This window comes from Aquarana catesbeiana, linkage group LG09 (assembly GCF_042186555.1).
Source record: "Aquarana catesbeiana isolate 2022-GZ linkage group LG09, ASM4218655v1, whole genome shotgun sequence".
Classification (NCBI taxonomy): Eukaryota; Metazoa; Chordata; class Amphibia; order Anura; family Ranidae; genus Aquarana; species Aquarana catesbeiana.
Genome location: NC_133332.1, coordinates 315807967 through 315826455, shown reverse-complemented (window position 1 = coordinate 315826455; position 18489 = coordinate 315807967). Strand labels below are relative to the sequence as shown.

Below are 18489 nucleotides of genomic sequence, written 5' to 3'. Positions count from 1 at the left end.
AAGTGAATTTCAGACAGTGAAAAGCTAGGAAAGGTTAAGCTGGCATTAGGGTTACTTTCTAAAAATTAGAAACAATGATTTAAGCCTCATACACACGATCAGATTGTTGGCCAACAAAGCGTCAGACTTTTGTCTGAAGGGTGTGTGCTAGGAGCTTGTCTTGCATACAAACGGTACACAATTGTCGGCCAACAAACACGAATGTAGTGACGTACTACGTGGAATTTAAGGCTCTTGGACGCCACCCTTTGGGCACCTTCTGCTAATGTCGTGTTTGGCGAGCATTGATTCCGAGCATGCGTGTTTGTAATTTGAACTTTTGTGTGCCGGACTTGTGTACACACGATACGAAAATCTGACAGACCATTGTCCGCTGAAAATTTACTAGCCTGCCATCCAACATTTGTTGGCAGAAAGTTGGACAACAATTGTCTGATGGAGCGTACCAACGGTCGTATTTTAAGCCAACAGTCTGTCATCACACAATTCCCTGCCGAAAATCTGATCGTGTGTACGAGGCTTTAGAAATAACTGAGCTCAGTTCCTTAAGGACCCATGGGTGTAAGTCACCTGCTCCAGGAGTGTATTCACCTATAATCTGTCAAGCCATTTATGGAGAAGATCAATTTTGAGCCATTGTGGTGGATTGGAGCTTGTGTCAATACAACCTTCACTTAGTGCATCAGCTCCACCCCTTTCATTTGTATAAACGAAGATGAAAAATGTATTTCATAGCCTTTTTTCCCCCACTTTGTTTAACCGACCGAGTTGTTTTTATTAGAAGAGTCTACATTTTAGATGCAATAATTTATGGGATGTTTCTATTCTTCTGGCACTTCAGGGACATTTAAAATACATACAATACAGAGTTATGAAAAAATTTCGATTTGTTACCGTAAAATATCTTTTATCTGAGTTCACCGACGGACATAGCTTCTCTTCATTCTTGATCATAGAGTTTATAGCATCACCTACAGGTGTAGGACACTAGGCAGAAAAAAAGAACACAGCACCACCTATGGGCAGTCCAAGCAGGTATAGCAACTTGAAGACCGCCTAACCGTGAATTTACGTCATGGGTTTCAAGTGGAATACCGGGGTCATGGCTGCAACAATATGCCATAACCCAAGGTATTTTTTTTTATTTTATTTTTTTTCAGCTGGCAATTCTCTAACTGCTAAAAGAGATCCAAGCGCCTGATTAGCCGCTGGATGGCTTTTTATTTTTAGAAGCGCGGGGGGGGGGGGGGGGTCGTTCCCCGCTTCTATGTCCCTGTACTCTCATGCAGTGGTGGACGCATATGAAGGTCACACCCACATATGTAAATAGTGTTCACACCACTCTTGTGAGGTATCGCCGCGAATGTCAGAGCGAGAGCAATAATTCTAGTGCTAGAACTCCTCTGTAATTCAAAAATGGTAACTGAAATCATTTTTTAAAGCATCATCTATGGAGTTTTTGTTTATTTTTTAGTACCAAAGTTTGGCGTCATTCCACAAGCACACGCAATTTTAAAGCATGACACGTTGGGTATCTATTTACTCGGCGTAAAATTATCTTTCATATTTTACAAAAAAATTGGGTTATATATTCAATATAGGAAAAATATGACTATATATCAAATATAGGAAAAATATGACAACAAATATATACAAAAAAATAAAACATTTTTTGTATATATTTGTTGTCATATTTTTCCTATGTTACATATATATGTTTTTTTTATTTTTGTATAGCCTGTCCGCTAGTCTATGGTTGATGCATATATCCCCCTGATGAAGCCGTGAGGCGAAACATGTCGGGACAATAATATGATCATGCAATCTCCATAAAATCTCCTTTAAGAAAAAGAAGAAACCATCATAATTGCCATAAATCCTCTAGCTTGTAGACGCGATAACTTTTGCGCAAACCGATCAATAAACGCTTATTGTGATTTTTTTTTTTTTACCAAAAATATGTAGAAGAATACATTATTGGCCTACACTGATGAAGAAATTCATTTTTTTTTTAACTTTTTTTTGGGGGGGGGGTGTTTATTAAAAAGTAAAAAATATTTTTTTATTTTCAAAATTGTTGCTCTTTTTTTGTTTATAGCGTAAAAAAAACAAAAAAAGAAAAAAACAAAACGCAGAGGTGATTAAATACCACCGAAGGAAATCTCTATTTGTGGGGAAAAAAAAAAAAAGGAGATCAATTTTGTTTGAGTACAACGTCGCACGACCGCGCAATTGTCAGTTAAAGTGACGCAGTGCCGTATCGCAAAAAATGGCCTGGTCATTAAGGGGGAAAATCTTCCGGTCCTTAACCACTTCAGCCCTGGAAGATTTGGGGACTGAACGAGCTGAGCATTTTTTGCGATTCGGCACTGCGTCGCTTTAACTGACAATTGCGCGGTCGTGCGACGCAGCACTCAAATAAAATTGACGTCCTTTTTTTTTCCCCCCACAAATAGAGCTTTCTTTTGGTGGTATCGGTTGATCGCCTCTGCGGTTTTTATTTTTTGCGCTATAAACAAAAAAAAAAAAAAAGAGCGACAATTTTGAAAAACACAATATTTTGTACTTTTTGCTATAATAAAAATCCCAATTTTTTTTAAAAAAAAGATATTTTTTTTCCTCAGTTTAGGCCACTATGTATTCTTCTACATATTTTTGGTAAAAAAAAAAAAACAAATCGCAATCGCAAACGTATATTGATTAGTTTGCGCAAAAGCTATAGCGTCTACAAAATAGGGGATAGATTTATAACATTTTTATCATCATTTTTTTTTTTGTTTTACTAGCAATGGCGGCGATCTGCGATTTTTATCGTGACTGTGACATTATGGCGGACACAACGGACAATTTTAAAACATTTTTGGGACCATTGTCATTTATACAGCGATCAGTGCTAAAAAAAAACGCATTGATTACTGTAAAAATGTCACTGGCAGTGAAGGGGTTAACACTAAGGGGGGCGATCAAGGGGTTAACTGTGTTCCCTAGTGTGTGTTCTAACTGAAGGGGGAGGGGACTAGCTAGGGGGAGGGGACTAGATAGATTTGTATGAAAACACGATCAGTCTCTTCTCCCCTCAGAGAACTGGGATCTCTGTGTTCTCGGTTCTCGCCGTGTCACGAGCGATCGCGGGGAACCCGGCGGCCGCGATGACTCGCATAGGCTCCGGGGGGAGAGCAGCGGGCGCGCGCGCGCCCCTAGTGGCCACCAGTAGAAGCGACGTAACATGACGGCGAAACGCGCAGCCGAGCAGTGTTGTCGCAGTACAACTGCGGCAGCTGGTCGGCAAGCGGTTAAGTGGTTTCAAGTGTCATTTTTCCAAAAAAAAAAACAAAAAAACGCTGTGCAAATACTGTGTGATATTAAAAAAATTGCAACGACAGACATTTTCTTCTCTAGGGCTTCTGCTATATATATATATATATATATATATATATATATATATATATATATATATATATATATATATATATATATATATATATATATAAAAAAAAAAATATATATATATATATATATATATATATATATATATATATATAAATATAATGTTTGGGGGTTTCAAGTAGATTTCTAGCAAAAATTTTTTTTAAAAATCTGATTTTTATACGTAGGAGAGAAGTGTTAGGCCTGGTCCCAGTTGGTCACAAAGCAGTACAAGAAAAAATAAAATTTAAAATAAAATTAAAAAAAAAAAAAAAAAAAAAAAAAAAGGAGGGATGAGTGCCTTGTCTGTCAATGAACTCAAAGAAAGGGATTTTACGTAGAGCCTTTGTAATAACATTTAAACAATTTTAAACAGAATGATTTTGTATGATGTCTACGGAGGTACCAAGAAAATCCATAATCCTCAAACATCTCTACTGGTTGATGGTCTTCAGGATGGGGCACCTAGGATATCTTTAGGTGGCACGGATTTATTCCATACAACCTTCTAGACCTGATAATGAACATCGAACTGGAGAGGATTTATTAGTAGCGGTTCTCTTGACTTGATTATTATTTTAAGGGTTCCTCAGGGGTAATAGGGTGGTTGAGAAAGGTTTCCTTGGATGTATACATTGGGAGAGGATGGAGTTAATGACGGAGATGAACCTCACCTGAATTTGCAGTGGAAGGTTTTCTCGGACTGTGACTAACAAGCTCTCTGTGGGTTTCTCCTTACACATGAGAACCAATTCTAGATCCATGTCTTCCTTAATGAGCAAGCCTTTGGCAACCAGGCCAATTCTCATGACTCCGCACAGCACCCGGCCGCTGTCATCCCTACAAGGCAAAAAAATAAAAAATGCGTTATTAAAAAGGACTCCAGAAACTCAACGATCATCGATACAATCACAGACAGAACTAAAGCAAAAATGAAATGATTCAGTTCCTGAAAAGAACTTTGTATGTTCTACATCATGGTAGCCCTCAAATACCTCCATTCCATCCTACGCTTAAAAAAAAAAAAAAAAAATTGAACCACAAAAGTTGTGCAAATCAGATGGAGGATATGGTGACGGAAATCAGAGCTTCCCTTCGGTGAACACAAATCAGGAGACTACAGATGTCGGCAAACCTTGAGCTCCGTCACAGCTGCTTCTCCCTCCCGACCCCCCAACCTCATGGTCAATGAGGACAACCATCGCATTAAAAGGCTCAGGAGGTGAGAGGAGGACAGGGGGTCACAAGCTCTAGTTTTAAAGGAAAAAGTCAAGATTCGCATAAAATTTAGGACAGATGAGTGTACCGCACAACCGACTCTGCATTTGATTTTGAAGGTGCCCTTCAGCCTTTTTCAAATTGCCTAGGAAAGTGGACTTTATCCGGGCTTTGGGACACAACTCCTACCACTGAGGAAAGGCACTGTTCTGCCAATAGACACCAATGATGGGGACTCATTTCCCCCTACCGATACCAACAATGGGGCACTATCCCCCCCCCCCCACCGATACCAACAATGGGGCACTATTCCTCCTGATACCAATGATGGGGCACTATTCCTCCAACTGACACCAGTGATGGGGCACTGTTCCTTCCACTAACACTAATGATGGGGCACTGTTCCTCCCACTGACACCAATGATGGGGCACTATTCCCCCCCCCCACTGACACCAATGATGGGACACTATTCCTCCCACTGACACCAATAATGGGGCACTGTTCCTTTCACTGAAACCAATCATGGGACACTATTCCTCCCACTGATACCAATGATGGGGCACTATTCCTCCCACTGATACCAATGATGGGACACTATTCCTCCCACTGACACCAATGATGGGACACTATTCCTCCCACTGATACCAACGATGGGGCACTATTCCTCCCACTGATACCAATGATTGGGCACTATTCCTCTCACTGATACCAACGATGGGGCACTATTCCTCCCACTGATACCAATGATGGGGCACTATTCCTCCTACTGATACCAATGATGGGGCACTATTCCTCCCACTGATACCAATGATTGGGCACTATTCCTCCCACTGATACCAACGATGGGGCACTAATCCTCCCACTGATACCAACGATGGGGCACTAATCCTCCCACTGATACCAATGATGGGGCACTATTCCTCCCACTGACTACAAAAATGGGGCACTATTCCTCCCACTGACACCAATGACGGGGCATCATTCCTCCTACTGACACCAATGATGGGGCACTATTCCTCCTACTGACACCAATGATGGGGCACTATTCCTCCTACTGACACCAATGATGGGGCACTATTCTTCCCACTGATACCAATGATGTGGAACTATCCCCCCCCCCCCCCAACTCACAAAAGTCTCAATGCAATTCATTTACTCCCACTCTTCTCCCCAAGCCTGAAGCATTGTTTATTCCCATTGAATTAGGGGCATTTTCTACCCCCCCCAGTGGCAATAGTTTAGCCCCCTAAAATCTGAAGGACAGTAAACAGGCCCTTTGTTTAGAAAAGTTAAGAGCCGGCCTAGCTTAGAACGAAGACCGGCTTACTGCAAATCTAAGAGATAAGGAAGTCAATAATCTGATTTGTACCCTAAAAAGGTGTAAAAACCCCGTTCTAAAAGAAAGGAAGAGACGTTGCATAATAAGCACGACCAACACTGCAGCGTGTTATCTGCCAGCTTTGGCTCGTTCATCCATTGATATACGGAAGCCGGGTAATAACTCTGCGTCACATGATGATCCTGACACTAGAGAGTCGTCTCCAGGAAAAAAAGGGTCCCTAGTGTAACATGGCCCCCTAAGGATCCTTGTTAAAAAAAAAAAAAAAAAGTAGTGACAGTTATCAGCCGAGTCTAATGGGATTTGAAAATGACAGTCACGTGGCTAAAACAAAGATTCATTTTTCTCATGCTAAAAGCTCTGAGAACCGAGCCCAACGTGCCCCTCCCATAACAAAAACCAGCCAAAGAAATCTGAATATAAAAACAGCACACTGACCAGAAGGATCTTGAGAAGGTCGGGGGTCAGAATGCCATTCAAAGGATAACAAAAAGAAAAAACAAAAAGCCATAAAAATACAGTAAAACCTCGGATTGTGAGCATATTCTGTTCCAGAAGAACGCTTGTAATCCAAAGCACTCGTATATCAAAGCGAATTTCCCCATAAGAAATAATGGAAACTCAGGTGATTCGTTCCACAATCATTTATTCATAGGTCCTTCAGTTTATAGTCCATATAAAAAGATTATAGAGGTGTGATGGGTTGTGTAACCATAAAATGTCCGTCTACAAATGGAAGCCTCCACACAAGGGGGATGAGAAGCAAAATCCAGCAGGAGCCACAGAGTATAAAAGAGGAGAGAGGGCACCTCTAAGTGTAGCAATATGGTTGCCACTTAAGCCCCGGAAGGATTTGCCCCCCTTCCTGACCAATGCATTTTTTTTTCGGCACTGCGTCCCTTTAGCCGACAATTGCGCGGTCGTGCGACGCTGTACCCAAACAAAAATTGATGTCCCTTTTTTTTCCCCCACAAATTGTTTTTTTTTTTTTGGTGGTATTTCATCAGCTCTGCGGTTTTAATTTATGCGCTATAAACAAAAAAGAGCGACAATTTTGAAAACAAAAAGCAATATTTTTTACTTTTTGCTATAATAAATATCATATATAGGCGGCCGGAAAGCCCAGGCCATCATATGATGTCCACCCAGGATGGGAGATCCCATCTGTGAACGTCATAAGTCTATGGCCGGGTATTGAAGTGGTTAAATACCACCTCTATTTGTGTGAAGAAAATTATAAAAATTTCATCTGTGTACAGTATTGCATGGCCGCGCAATTGTCATTCAAAGTGCGACAGCGCTGAAAGCTGAAAAATAGCGCCTGGGCAGGAAGGGGGTATAAGTTACCCGGTAGGCAAGTGGTTAAAAAAGGTACAACAGCAACTCACATGGTTGATGATTAAGAGAGGCACATCCAAGTATGCAGGCATCCGGGGTAAAGCTGTCTACATAGACCGTCCCCCCCTGCACCGCCAGCTCTCACTGCTGTCAGTCTGCAATCGTGACCGGGAAGACCACCCTGTAATCGTGACCGGGAAGACTACCCTGCAATCGTGACCAGGAAAGACTACCCTGCAATCGTGACCGGGAAAGACTACCCTGCAATCGTAACCGGGAAAGACTACCCTGCAGTAGAGCAATTGAAGCGCTCGTGGAAGGAACGACGTTGATGGCGGTGCGGAGGACGGTCTATGTGGACAGCTTTACCCCAGATGCCGGCATACTTAGACGTGCCTCTTTTAATCATCAACCATATGAGCTGAATGTTGCACCTTCATTAAATGTAACCGTATTGCTACACGTAGATGCGCCCTCTCTTCTCTTTATACTCAGTTGTGACATGACGCTACTTGTATATCAAGTCAAAATTTATTTAAAAATTTTGCTCATCTTGCAAAGCCCTCTCAAACCCAAGTTCCTCTCAATCCAAGGTTTTACTGTAGATCCATTTGGGCCTTCTAGCCAATTTAATACCCTAAGCTGTATTTTCGGAGCTCAATGAACACATTTTAATTGAGGTCATTAGAACGGAGGCAGGGGGTGCAAATTTCCCCCCCCCGTTGAAAATAACATACGAAAACGAGGAGCAGTAAAAGGCAAACTTGCAAACAATAAAAAAAAAAAAAAAAAAAAAAGAAAAAAGCCGTCTGTGGTGCCATTATTAATTTCATGTTGAGAAATTGCAGTGGGTTCCAGAATCCCCACTGGGAAGATCATTCTACCTGAGCCATGAAAAAATCGTCTCCTCACCGAGGTGGATAGTGCTTAGCCTGCAGGAAACCGTACGTGAGCTCGTCTCTAAGTACACTCACATCTGCTGTGTCAGCAGCATCCCCTTCATTTAGACAACGCTGATGTGGGGACTTGCAACCAGCCATAATAAAATTTATTTAGTAATGCAAAATAAACACAAAAAAAAAAAAAAAAAAAAAAGCAATAACCCGAGTGGAAAACAACTGTGCATGAATTAAAACTTCATAATTTATTCCTGTTCCCGTTATAATGAAAATAACTGCTCAGCAACCAGGAATGAAGCAAAGTAGTGGTGATCAAAAAGGACGACATTCAACAAAAGCCAAACTTTATAAAACTCTCTAAATCAACAATAAGCATTTTTTAAGCCGTATGCTGCCAACATCGTTAGGAAAGTACACTATATTGCCTAAAGTACTGGGACGCCTGCCTTTACACGCACATGAACTTTAATGGCCTCCCAGTCTTAGTCCGTAGGGTTCAATATTGAGTTGGTTCCGCCCTTTGCAGCTTTAACAGCTTCAACTCTTCTGGGAAGGCCGTCCACAAGGTTTAGGAGTGTGTCTATGGGAATGTTTGACCGTTCTTCCAGAGGAGCATCTGTGAGGTCAGGCACCGACGTTGGGTGAGAAGGTCTGCCTCGCAGTCTCTGCTCTAATTTATCTCAAAGGTGTTCTATCGGGTTGAGGTCAGGTTTCTGCAGGCCAGTCAAGTTCCTCAACCCCAAACTCGCTCATCCATGTCCTTATGGACCTTGCTTTGTGCTCTGGTGCGCAGTCATGTTGGAACAGGAAGGAGCCGTCCCCAAACTGTTCCCACAAAGTTGAGAGAATTAAATTGTCCAAAATGTCTTGGTATGCTGAAGCCTTAAGAGTTACCTTCACTGGAACTAATGGGCCAAGCCAAGTTCCTTCACCCCAAACTCGCTCATCCATGTCTTTATGGACCTTGCTTTGTGCACTGGTGGGCAGTCATGTTGGAACAGGAAGGGGCCATCCCCAAACTGTTACCACAAAGTTGGGAGAATGAAATTGTCCAAAATGTCTTGGTATGCTGACGCCTAAAGAGTTTCCATCACTGGAACTAAGGGGGCCAAGCCCAACTCCTGAAAAACAACCCCACACCATAATCCCCCCACTCCACCAAACTTTACACTTGGCACAATGCAGTCAGGCAAGTATCGTTCTCCTGGCAACTGACAAACCCAGACACGTCCATCGGATTGCCAGACACAGAAGCTCGATTCATCACTCCAGAGAACACGTCTTCTCTGCTCTAGTCCAGTGGTGGCGTGCTTTATACCACTGCATCAGACGGCCATGGAAACCCATTTCATGAAGGTCTCTTTGCACGGTTGTGCTAATCTGAAGGCCACACGAAGTTTGGAGGTCTGTAGCGATTGACTCTGCAGACAGTTGGCGACTTCTGCGCCCTTCAGTAGGCGCGGACCCCACTTCGTGGCCGAGTTGCTGTTCCCAGTTAATTCCACTTTGTTATAATACCACGGACCCAGCAAGGAAATTTCACGCATGGACTTATTGCACAGGTGGCAACCTATCACGGTACCACGCTTAAATTCACGGAGCTCCTGAGAGCAACTCATTCTTTCACAGATGTTTGTAGAAGCCGTCTGCAAGCCTAGGTGCTTGCTTTTGTACACCTGTGGCCATGGAGGCGATGGGAACACCTGACCACAATGATCTGGAGGGGTTTCCCAATACTTTTGGCAATATAGTGTATATTATACTCACTTGTTTCTGGTCTTGGCCAAAATCATGTCATTCATCCCAGGAGTCTACATGAGAGGAGGGTTTTTTCGCACCCTGCTGCCTGAGCTAAGGAAAGATGGATTCCAGGAATTAAATGCTACATGAATCATCTGCCCTTACTTAAGATGGCAACAGCTAAAAATGCTAGTGGGTCGCTTTTCAAAGTGATTTTTCAGCAAAAAAAAGCATGGAGACATAGATGGATATCAGTCTCCCCATGTCTCCCCTGTGCTTCACTGAACGTAATGCAATGCAGATATATCTTTACCGGCCTTGATGGCCAGGGAAACGGTCAATGAGGAGAAAGTGACACCACCCATCACTTCCAGGTCAACAAGAAGGGGAAAAGAGGAGACATATGTCCACTCTCCTCCCTCCCCTCTACCTGCTATGCCGGTACCGGGCCCGCAGATGGGCAATCAGAGCCTGGGATACAGTGAGGGGAAAAAGTATTGTTTTTTTATGCTGATTTTGTACATTTGCCCACTGACAAAGAAACGATCAGTCTATAATTTTAACGGTCGGTTTATTTTACCAGTGAGAGACAGAATAAAAATATTCAGAAAAACGCATTTCAAAAAAGTTATAAATTGATTTCCATTTTAATAAAAGTGAAATAAGTTTTTGATCCCTTTGCAAAACATGACTTGGTACTTGGTGGCAAAACCCCTGCTGGCAATCACAGGGAGGTCAGACGTTTCTTGTAGTTGTCCACCAGGTTTGCACACATCTCAGGAGGGATTTTGTCCCGCTTCTCTTTGCAGATCCTCTCCAAGTCATTAAGGTTTTAATAGTTTGAGGGATGGGTGTGGCGCTGTTCCTCTTAGTACCCTGTGATGTCCTGTTAATGTGCTGTGTTCACTTCACTTTGAAAGTAAAACTAGTAGTCGCGTAGACGTCCAATGACGAAACACGTAGGGCGTGGCCTAATCTGTGCTTCCCAAACAACATTGAACAGCTGATGGTTAACCGGAAAACTCTGTCTTTTTTGCTTACTACACGGTTTTAAATTGTGAGTACCACTCTGCTTGTTTAAATAAACTCTTTTAAAAATGATCTTACACTATGGGCACCCCTTCTCTCAAACTATCTAATCTAGCTTTCTCCATTTTATATGGTGACTGCATGTTGGGGGGCAGCAGTTCCAAACCTTTTATATATAAAAAAAAACCTACACTCCTATTCATTTCCACTGCGCGGGTTTACCACTATATTCTCCAATTAAGGTTTTGAGGCCGACATTTGGCAACTCAATCCTTCAGCTCCCTCCACATATTTTCTATGGGGTGAAGGTCTGGAGACTGGCTAGGCCACTCCAGGACCTTCTTGAACCACTCCTTTGTTGCCTTGGCTGTGTGTTTTGGGTCATCGTCATGCTGGAATTCCCATCTACAACCCATTTTTAATGCCCTGGCTGAGGGAAGGAGGTTCTCACCCAAGATTTGATGGTACATGGGGCCCCGTCTATCGTCCCTTTGATGCGGTAAAGTTGTCCTGTCCCCCTAGTAGAAAAACACCCCCCCCAAGCATGTTGTTTCCACCTCCATGTTTAATGGAGGGGATGGTGTTCTTGGGGTCATAGGCAGCATTCCTCCTCCTCCAAACAGGGCGAGTTGGGTTGATGCTAAAGAGCTCGATTTTGGTCTCCTCTGACCCCAACACTTTCCCCCAGTTCTCCTCTGAATCATTCAGATGTTCATTAGCAAACTTCAGACAGACCTGTACATGTGCTTTCTTGAGCAAGGGGACCTGGCGGGAGCTGCAGGATTTCAGTCCTTCACGGCGTAGTGTGTTACCGATTGTTTTCTTGGCGACTATGGTCCCAGCTGCCTTGAGATCATGACTCTCCCTGGGCTGATTCCTAGTTGTTCTCATGATAATTGAAACTCCACGAGGTGAGATCTTGCATGGAGCCCCAGACCGAGGGAGATTGACAGTTATTTTGGGTTTCTTCCATTTGCGAATAATCACACCAACTGTTGTCACAGTTCTTGTAGCCCATTCCAGCCTTGTGTAGGTCTACAATCTTGTCCCTGACATCCTTGGACAGCTCTTTGGTCATGGCCCAGTGGAGAGATTGGACTCTGATTGATTGCTTCAGTGGACAGGCGTCTTTTAGACTCCCTTTGAGAGTCCTCCTAATCTCAGCTCGTTGACTGTATAGAAGACACCTGGGAACCAGAAATCTTGTTGATTGATAAGGGATCAAATACTTATTTCACGCATTAAAATGCAAATCCATTTATAAAACTTTTGAAATGCGTTTTTTTGGATATTTTTGTTGATATTCTGTCTCTCACTGTTATAATAACCCAACCATTAAAATTACAGACTGATCGTTTCTTTGTCAGTGGGCAAACGTACAAAATCAGCAGGGGGAACAAATTTTTTTTTCCCTCACTGTACGTGTGGTGGGGTGTGTGGAGCACTCAGGTGGCAGCCCAGGCGCTTGGACGAAACGTATTTGTATCAAATATATTCATTATATTTCTCTCTCAGTATTCAACTATTTTCGCTTATTTTTAGTAATTTTTGCATCACTGAAACAAGAAACACATTGTAGCTTATAGCGGATAATATAAAATAGTCTCCTGGATGGCAATAGGATCATTAAAATATATGTTGACCCCGTCCTTCAAGGGTTAAGCAGAACATTTCCTGGTAGGAGCGCAGTGGCAGTCCCAGGAGATATCAATTATACAAGCTAGATATGGAGGAGCGGCTTTATCCTGCAGTAAATGACAACCGGTCTATTTTTGCTGCTCCCTCAGTCATACCGGGACATGAAATATATAGGCTCTGATTTTCCACTAGATAAAAGGTAGTTGTAGAACCGCATTTCTTTGCAGGAACTGGACTCTTCACAGGTCTATTTCACTTGACCCGAGAAGAGCTTAAGAGATTGATTATCAAGTCCTTAGGTTCCCGAACAACATCTCCAATTTGGCATTTGGAACACATGGCACGCATCCACAAAATGTCAGTAGTTCTTGAGAATCTGACACCAGGATCAGTGGAGAGCGATACGGCTTTCAAACCAGCCTACAAACACTAAACATGTGCAAGCCTAAAGTACAATAAAGGCATTCTTCCGTGGTCTCTACCAAGTCACCTTCACCGTCATGGAGCAGGTTGTTAATTTCAACAATGTGCAGCTGGGATTCTGCATCCTCGAGGCATGCCCCGGTTAATTATCCATTACTGGCGTCTTCAGAATTACATTGTATAAATATTTCAAAGAACATATGAAAGTTATGATGAATTAATAATGCAGTCAACAAAGAATTCATAACAGTGGTACTGCTCCCGCATAAATTCTAGGAAAACCTAAAAACGGTAACAAAACATTGGATAAAAAAAAAATGTATAAGAGGAGGTTCCAGGCTTCACCCTTCATGGTGGCCCTACCTACGAAGGGGGTCTTCAGGCTTTGGGTTCCATTAGGGAAGTAGCAATGCCCTGGACCGCTATGAATATCCATCCTGTGTCCTGTACTGTACGATTAAGAAAAGAAGTAGGAGGTATAGGTTTCATTTCAGGCTACACCTATCATGGCATTTTGGTGGACATTACCACAAAGGAGTCTTCAGGGTTTGGGTTCCATAGGGATGGGCCATGGCCCTGGAACTCTATAGCACCCTGAGGCGAACTACATGCATTGCTCAAAGTGCTGAGGCGAGTGCCCTTGCAGGATCTATTGCCTGAAACACTATTCCAGACTATCCTGTGGCATGGGGGACCAGATACGGCTTCCAAGGTTGCACCAATCAAGATGCACCACTTTAATCATGGTAGTAGAAAGCGAGGAGGAGTTTCGACACTAGCGAAAAGATGAAGACAAAGTGGGGTAGGGTTATAGGGGGTGGCCAGGGGGAATGTCCTCAAACCTTCACCAATATCCAATCACCTGAAGATACCAACCTATAACCCTGGGTCAACAAACATCCAGCCTGTGTCCAGTTAGGTAGGGCTCTAAGTGGGGGGGGGTGCTCAGGGGGCATGTCCTCAAAATCTTTGCCAACAACCGCCAGGGGCGCGCTACGCACAGAGTCCAGGGGCGCGCTACACGCACAGAGTCCAGGGGCGCGCTACACGCACAGAGTCCAGGGGCGCGCTACACGCACAGAGTCCAGGGGCGCGCTACACGCACAGAGTCCAGGGGCGCGCTACACGCACAGAGTCCAGGGGCGCGCTACACGCACAGAGTCCGGGGGCGCGCTACACGCACAGAGTCCAGGGGCGCGCTACGCACAGAGTCCAGGGGCGCGCTACGCACAGAGTCCAGGGGCGCGCTACGCACAGAGTCCAGGGGCGCGCTACGCACAGAGTGCAGAGTCCAGGGGTGCGCTTCGCCCTCGGGCCTTATGTTTGGCACATGTGCTCTAGAACTTAATTTATCCCAAGCGCTTGAAACTTTATTGATGATCACGCATGTGCTTGCTTTAAAATTAGTTGAGTCTTCATTAAAGCCTTTAGGATTAAAAGCGTTACCAGATATAAAATAAAAAAATAAAAGGTAATCCAAAGTTTTCAGACACAAATATAAATGACTATTACTTTTGTTTTTTTTTTTTTTTTTTATAACTTGCACAAGAAATGTAGATTTCTTTATGGGACATCAAAGGCCGGTCTACCTATGATGTCTTTTTGCATAAGAATTTCCAGTCCATTTAGTGGAGGATTTGAAAAGAAAGAAGCTGTTCACAGGAACTTCTGTACTCTACAGGAAAGCCACAGCTCTATTATTTAATGCAACTGAGGATTCAAAAAACACTTTTCACAGCCAAAGTAATAAATGCATTTTTGACTACTTGAGAAAAATCAAAAAACACAACATTCGGGTAACTTCCAAATAAATATATAAAAATCTTTAAATCATAAAAGGCATTGTGGTAACAAGTTTATTTGTATGTGTTCTCTATTCCGATTTTTGTATTATGTGCTAAATTAGTAATATATAAAATATATTTTTTTGATATTTTTTTAACAGAACATATGGCTCCTTCTTGTGCCGGGCTCAGCAAGGCAATGACACCAGATGTCTACATTCCCCCTCAGTATGATCCATGTCAGCAGTCTCAAAACTGAGGCCTATATCTGACCCTTGAGGCACTATTCATCCCATAAACCCCAATAATGAGCCACCATTTCTTCCTACCGATACCAATGATGGGGCACCATTCTTCCTACCGATACCAATGATGGGTCACTATTCCTCCCACTGACACCAATGATGGGGCACTATTCCTCCCACTGATACCAATGATGGGTCACTATTCCTCCTACTGACACCAATGATGGGGCACTATTCCTCCCACTGATACCAATGATGGGTCACTATTCCTCCTACTGACACCAATGATGGGGCACTATTCCTCCCACTGACACCAATGATGGGGCACTATTCCTCCCACTGATACCAATGATGGGGCACTATTCCTCCCACTGACACCAATGATGGGGCACTATTCCTCCCACTGACACCAATGATGGGGCACTATTCCTCCCACTGACACCAATGATGGGGCACTATTCCTCCCACTGACACCAATGATGGGGCACTATTCCTCCCACTGACACCAATGATGGGGCACTATTCCTCTCACTGATACCAATGATGGGGCACTATTCCTCTCACTGATACCAATGATGGGGCACTATTCCTCCCACTGACACCAATGATGGGGCACTATTCCTCCCACTGACACCAATGATGGGGCACTATTCCTCCCACTGACACCAATGATGGGGCACTATTCCTCTCACTGATACCAATGATGGGGCACTATTCCTCCCACTGACACCAATGAAGGGGCGCCTTTCTTCCTTCCTACTGAAAATTTGGAGATCCCCATTAAAGATCCCGTAATTTTGGGTCTTCCCATAACCCTTTCGTTTAGGTTATACCTGCAGGATGATCTGGCAGAAAAGACTATGTCATTTGTAATGGGATCTATGCATTAGAGCCAATCAATGTTTGTTTCCTAATCACAGGACACCATAGTCCTGACCTCAACCCCGATAGAACACCTCTGGGATGAATCAGAACCAGACCTTCTCGTCCAACATCAGTGCCTGACCTCACAAATGCGCTTCTGGAAGAACGGTCAAACATTCCCATAGACACACTCCTAAACCTTGTGGACAGCCTTCCCAGAAGAGTTGAAGCTGTTATAGCTGTGAAGGGCGGGGCCAACCCAATATTGAACCCTCCGGACTAAGACTGGGATGCCATTAAAGTTCATGTGTGTGTAAAGGCAGGTGTCCCAATACTTTGGGTTATAGATTATATCTATAGAAATATATATATATATGAGAGAGAGAGAAATATAGAGAGATATATTCATATCTCCATCTATCTAAAAACATAGAATATATATATATATATATATATATATATATATATACACACACACACACAATAATAAATACAAAAAATGTTTATATATATATATATATATATATATATATATATATATATATATATATATATATATATATAAATTTTGTAAATCAGCTCCACCGCGGAAGATATTTAAGTGAGAAAAGGTGACGAGCGTCTAAAGGGAAGGCACAGGTATACCGTTCCTTCAGAGCGTGCACGAATGCAGCATGAACATACGATTATTTTGAAAGCCCTGACACGTTGCCATACACGTTGAACAACAATAATGAGTGAAGCCGAAACTACTTTGAACTACAACGTTACTGCCTTGAATACAAAATACACGGATCAGCCATAACATTATGAAATAATTACAGAGTAGGTCCCCCTTTTGCTCCCAAAACAGCCCCGACCCCATCAAGGCATTGACTCCACTAGACCTCTGAAGGTACACTGTGGGATCTGGCACCAAGCCGTCACAAGCAGATCCTTTAGGTCAGGGGTGTCCAATCTTTTTTCCAAGAGGGCCAGATTTGGTGAATAGAACATGCTTGAGGGCCGACCATTTTGCCTGACATTCTTAAACCATTAAAATTTGGTCTAAGTGTGTCCGTCCGAGCACTAATACACGGCCCAACAAGAATTCTCTTGCCTTTGTGCTGTGTGTGGTGAATAGATGAGCTTGGGCGTGTTATTTGGATATACCGGATTTAATCTGCTTATAACACGCACCTTCACTTTAAAAATGAAGTTTCAGGAAAAAAAATCTTAAATTTTAAATAAAGAACTGTGAAGCAAAATAAGGGTCAGTGCCCATCAATGCAGCCTAATCAGTGCCCATCTGCGGCCCCCACTCCATTGCCATGAATGTGGCCCCCACTGTATTGACATGAATGCAGCCCCCACCGTATTGACATGAATGCAGCCCCCACCGTATTGACATGAATGCAGCCCCCACCACATTCACATGAATGCAGCCCCCACCACATTCACATGAATGCAGCCCCCACCACATTCACATGAATGCAGCCCCCACCGTATTGACATGAATGCAGCCCCCACCGTATTGACATGAATGCAGCCCCCACCGTATTGACATGAATGCAGCCCCCACCACATTGACATGAATGCAGCCCCCACCGTATTGACATGAATGCAGCCCCCACCGTATTGACATGAATGCAGCCCCCACCACATTCACATGAATGCAGCCCCCACCACATTCACATGAATGCAGCCCCCACCACATTCACATGAATGCAGCCCCCACATTGACATGAATGCAGCCCCCACCACATTCACATGAATGCAGCCCCCACATTGACATGAATGCAGCCCCCACCACATTGACATAAATACGGCAGCCCCCACCACATTGACATGAATGCAGCCCCCACCGTATTGACATGAATGCAGCCCCCACCGTATTGACATGAATGCAGCCCCCACCACATTCACATGAATGCAGCCCCCACCACATTCACATGAATGCAGCCCCCACCACATTCACATGAATGCAGCCCCCACATTGACATGAATGCAGCCCCCACCACATTCACATGAATGCAGCCCCCACATTGACATGAATGCAGCCCCCACCACATTGACATAAATACGGCAGCCCCCACCACATTGACATGAATGCAGACTCACCATTGCTGTCAGTGCAGCCTGATTCATGTCCATCTGCAGCCTTGGAGGAGACAGGGAGGGGGCGGGACGAGCGCCAACAGATATACAGGAGAAATTCCTGTTTACACGGCGGCCTCTTTAATTGAAAGTCCCGCCTCCTATGATGGACAAAACAATTGTCCAATGGCAGCGCAGGAGACGGGACTTCCTTTTACACAGGACGCCGTGTAAACAGGAAATTCTCCTGTATCCTGTACGGCGCTTGTCCCGCCCCCTCCAAGGCAGCCAGCATATCTATCTTTTATGGCCCCCGGCGCTCGGGGATTCGTTGGGGGCCACAAAAGATATATATGTCAAAATTACCAGGCGGGCCGTCCGAAACCGGACCGCGGGCCGCGATTGGCCCGCGGGCCGGACTTTGGACATGCCTGCTTTAGGTCCTCCAAATTGGGAGGTGGGGCCTCCA

The 18489-nt window shown here is 43.7% G+C and overlaps 1 protein-coding gene across 9 annotated transcripts in view; it reads right to left on the bottom strand.

The window, feature by feature from the left end:
- Positions 1–18489, bottom strand: part of STRBP (spermatid perinuclear RNA binding protein) — a 210798-nt gene that overhangs the window by 92027 nt on the left and 100282 nt on the right. For all 9 annotated transcript variants that reach the window (XM_073600708.1, XM_073600705.1, XM_073600700.1 and 6 more), the window contains exon 5: positions 4101–4266. In XM_073600708.1, coding sequence (XP_073456809.1) covers positions 4101–4266 — 166 coding nt within the window. The remainder of the gene's footprint in view (positions 1–4100; positions 4267–18489) is intronic.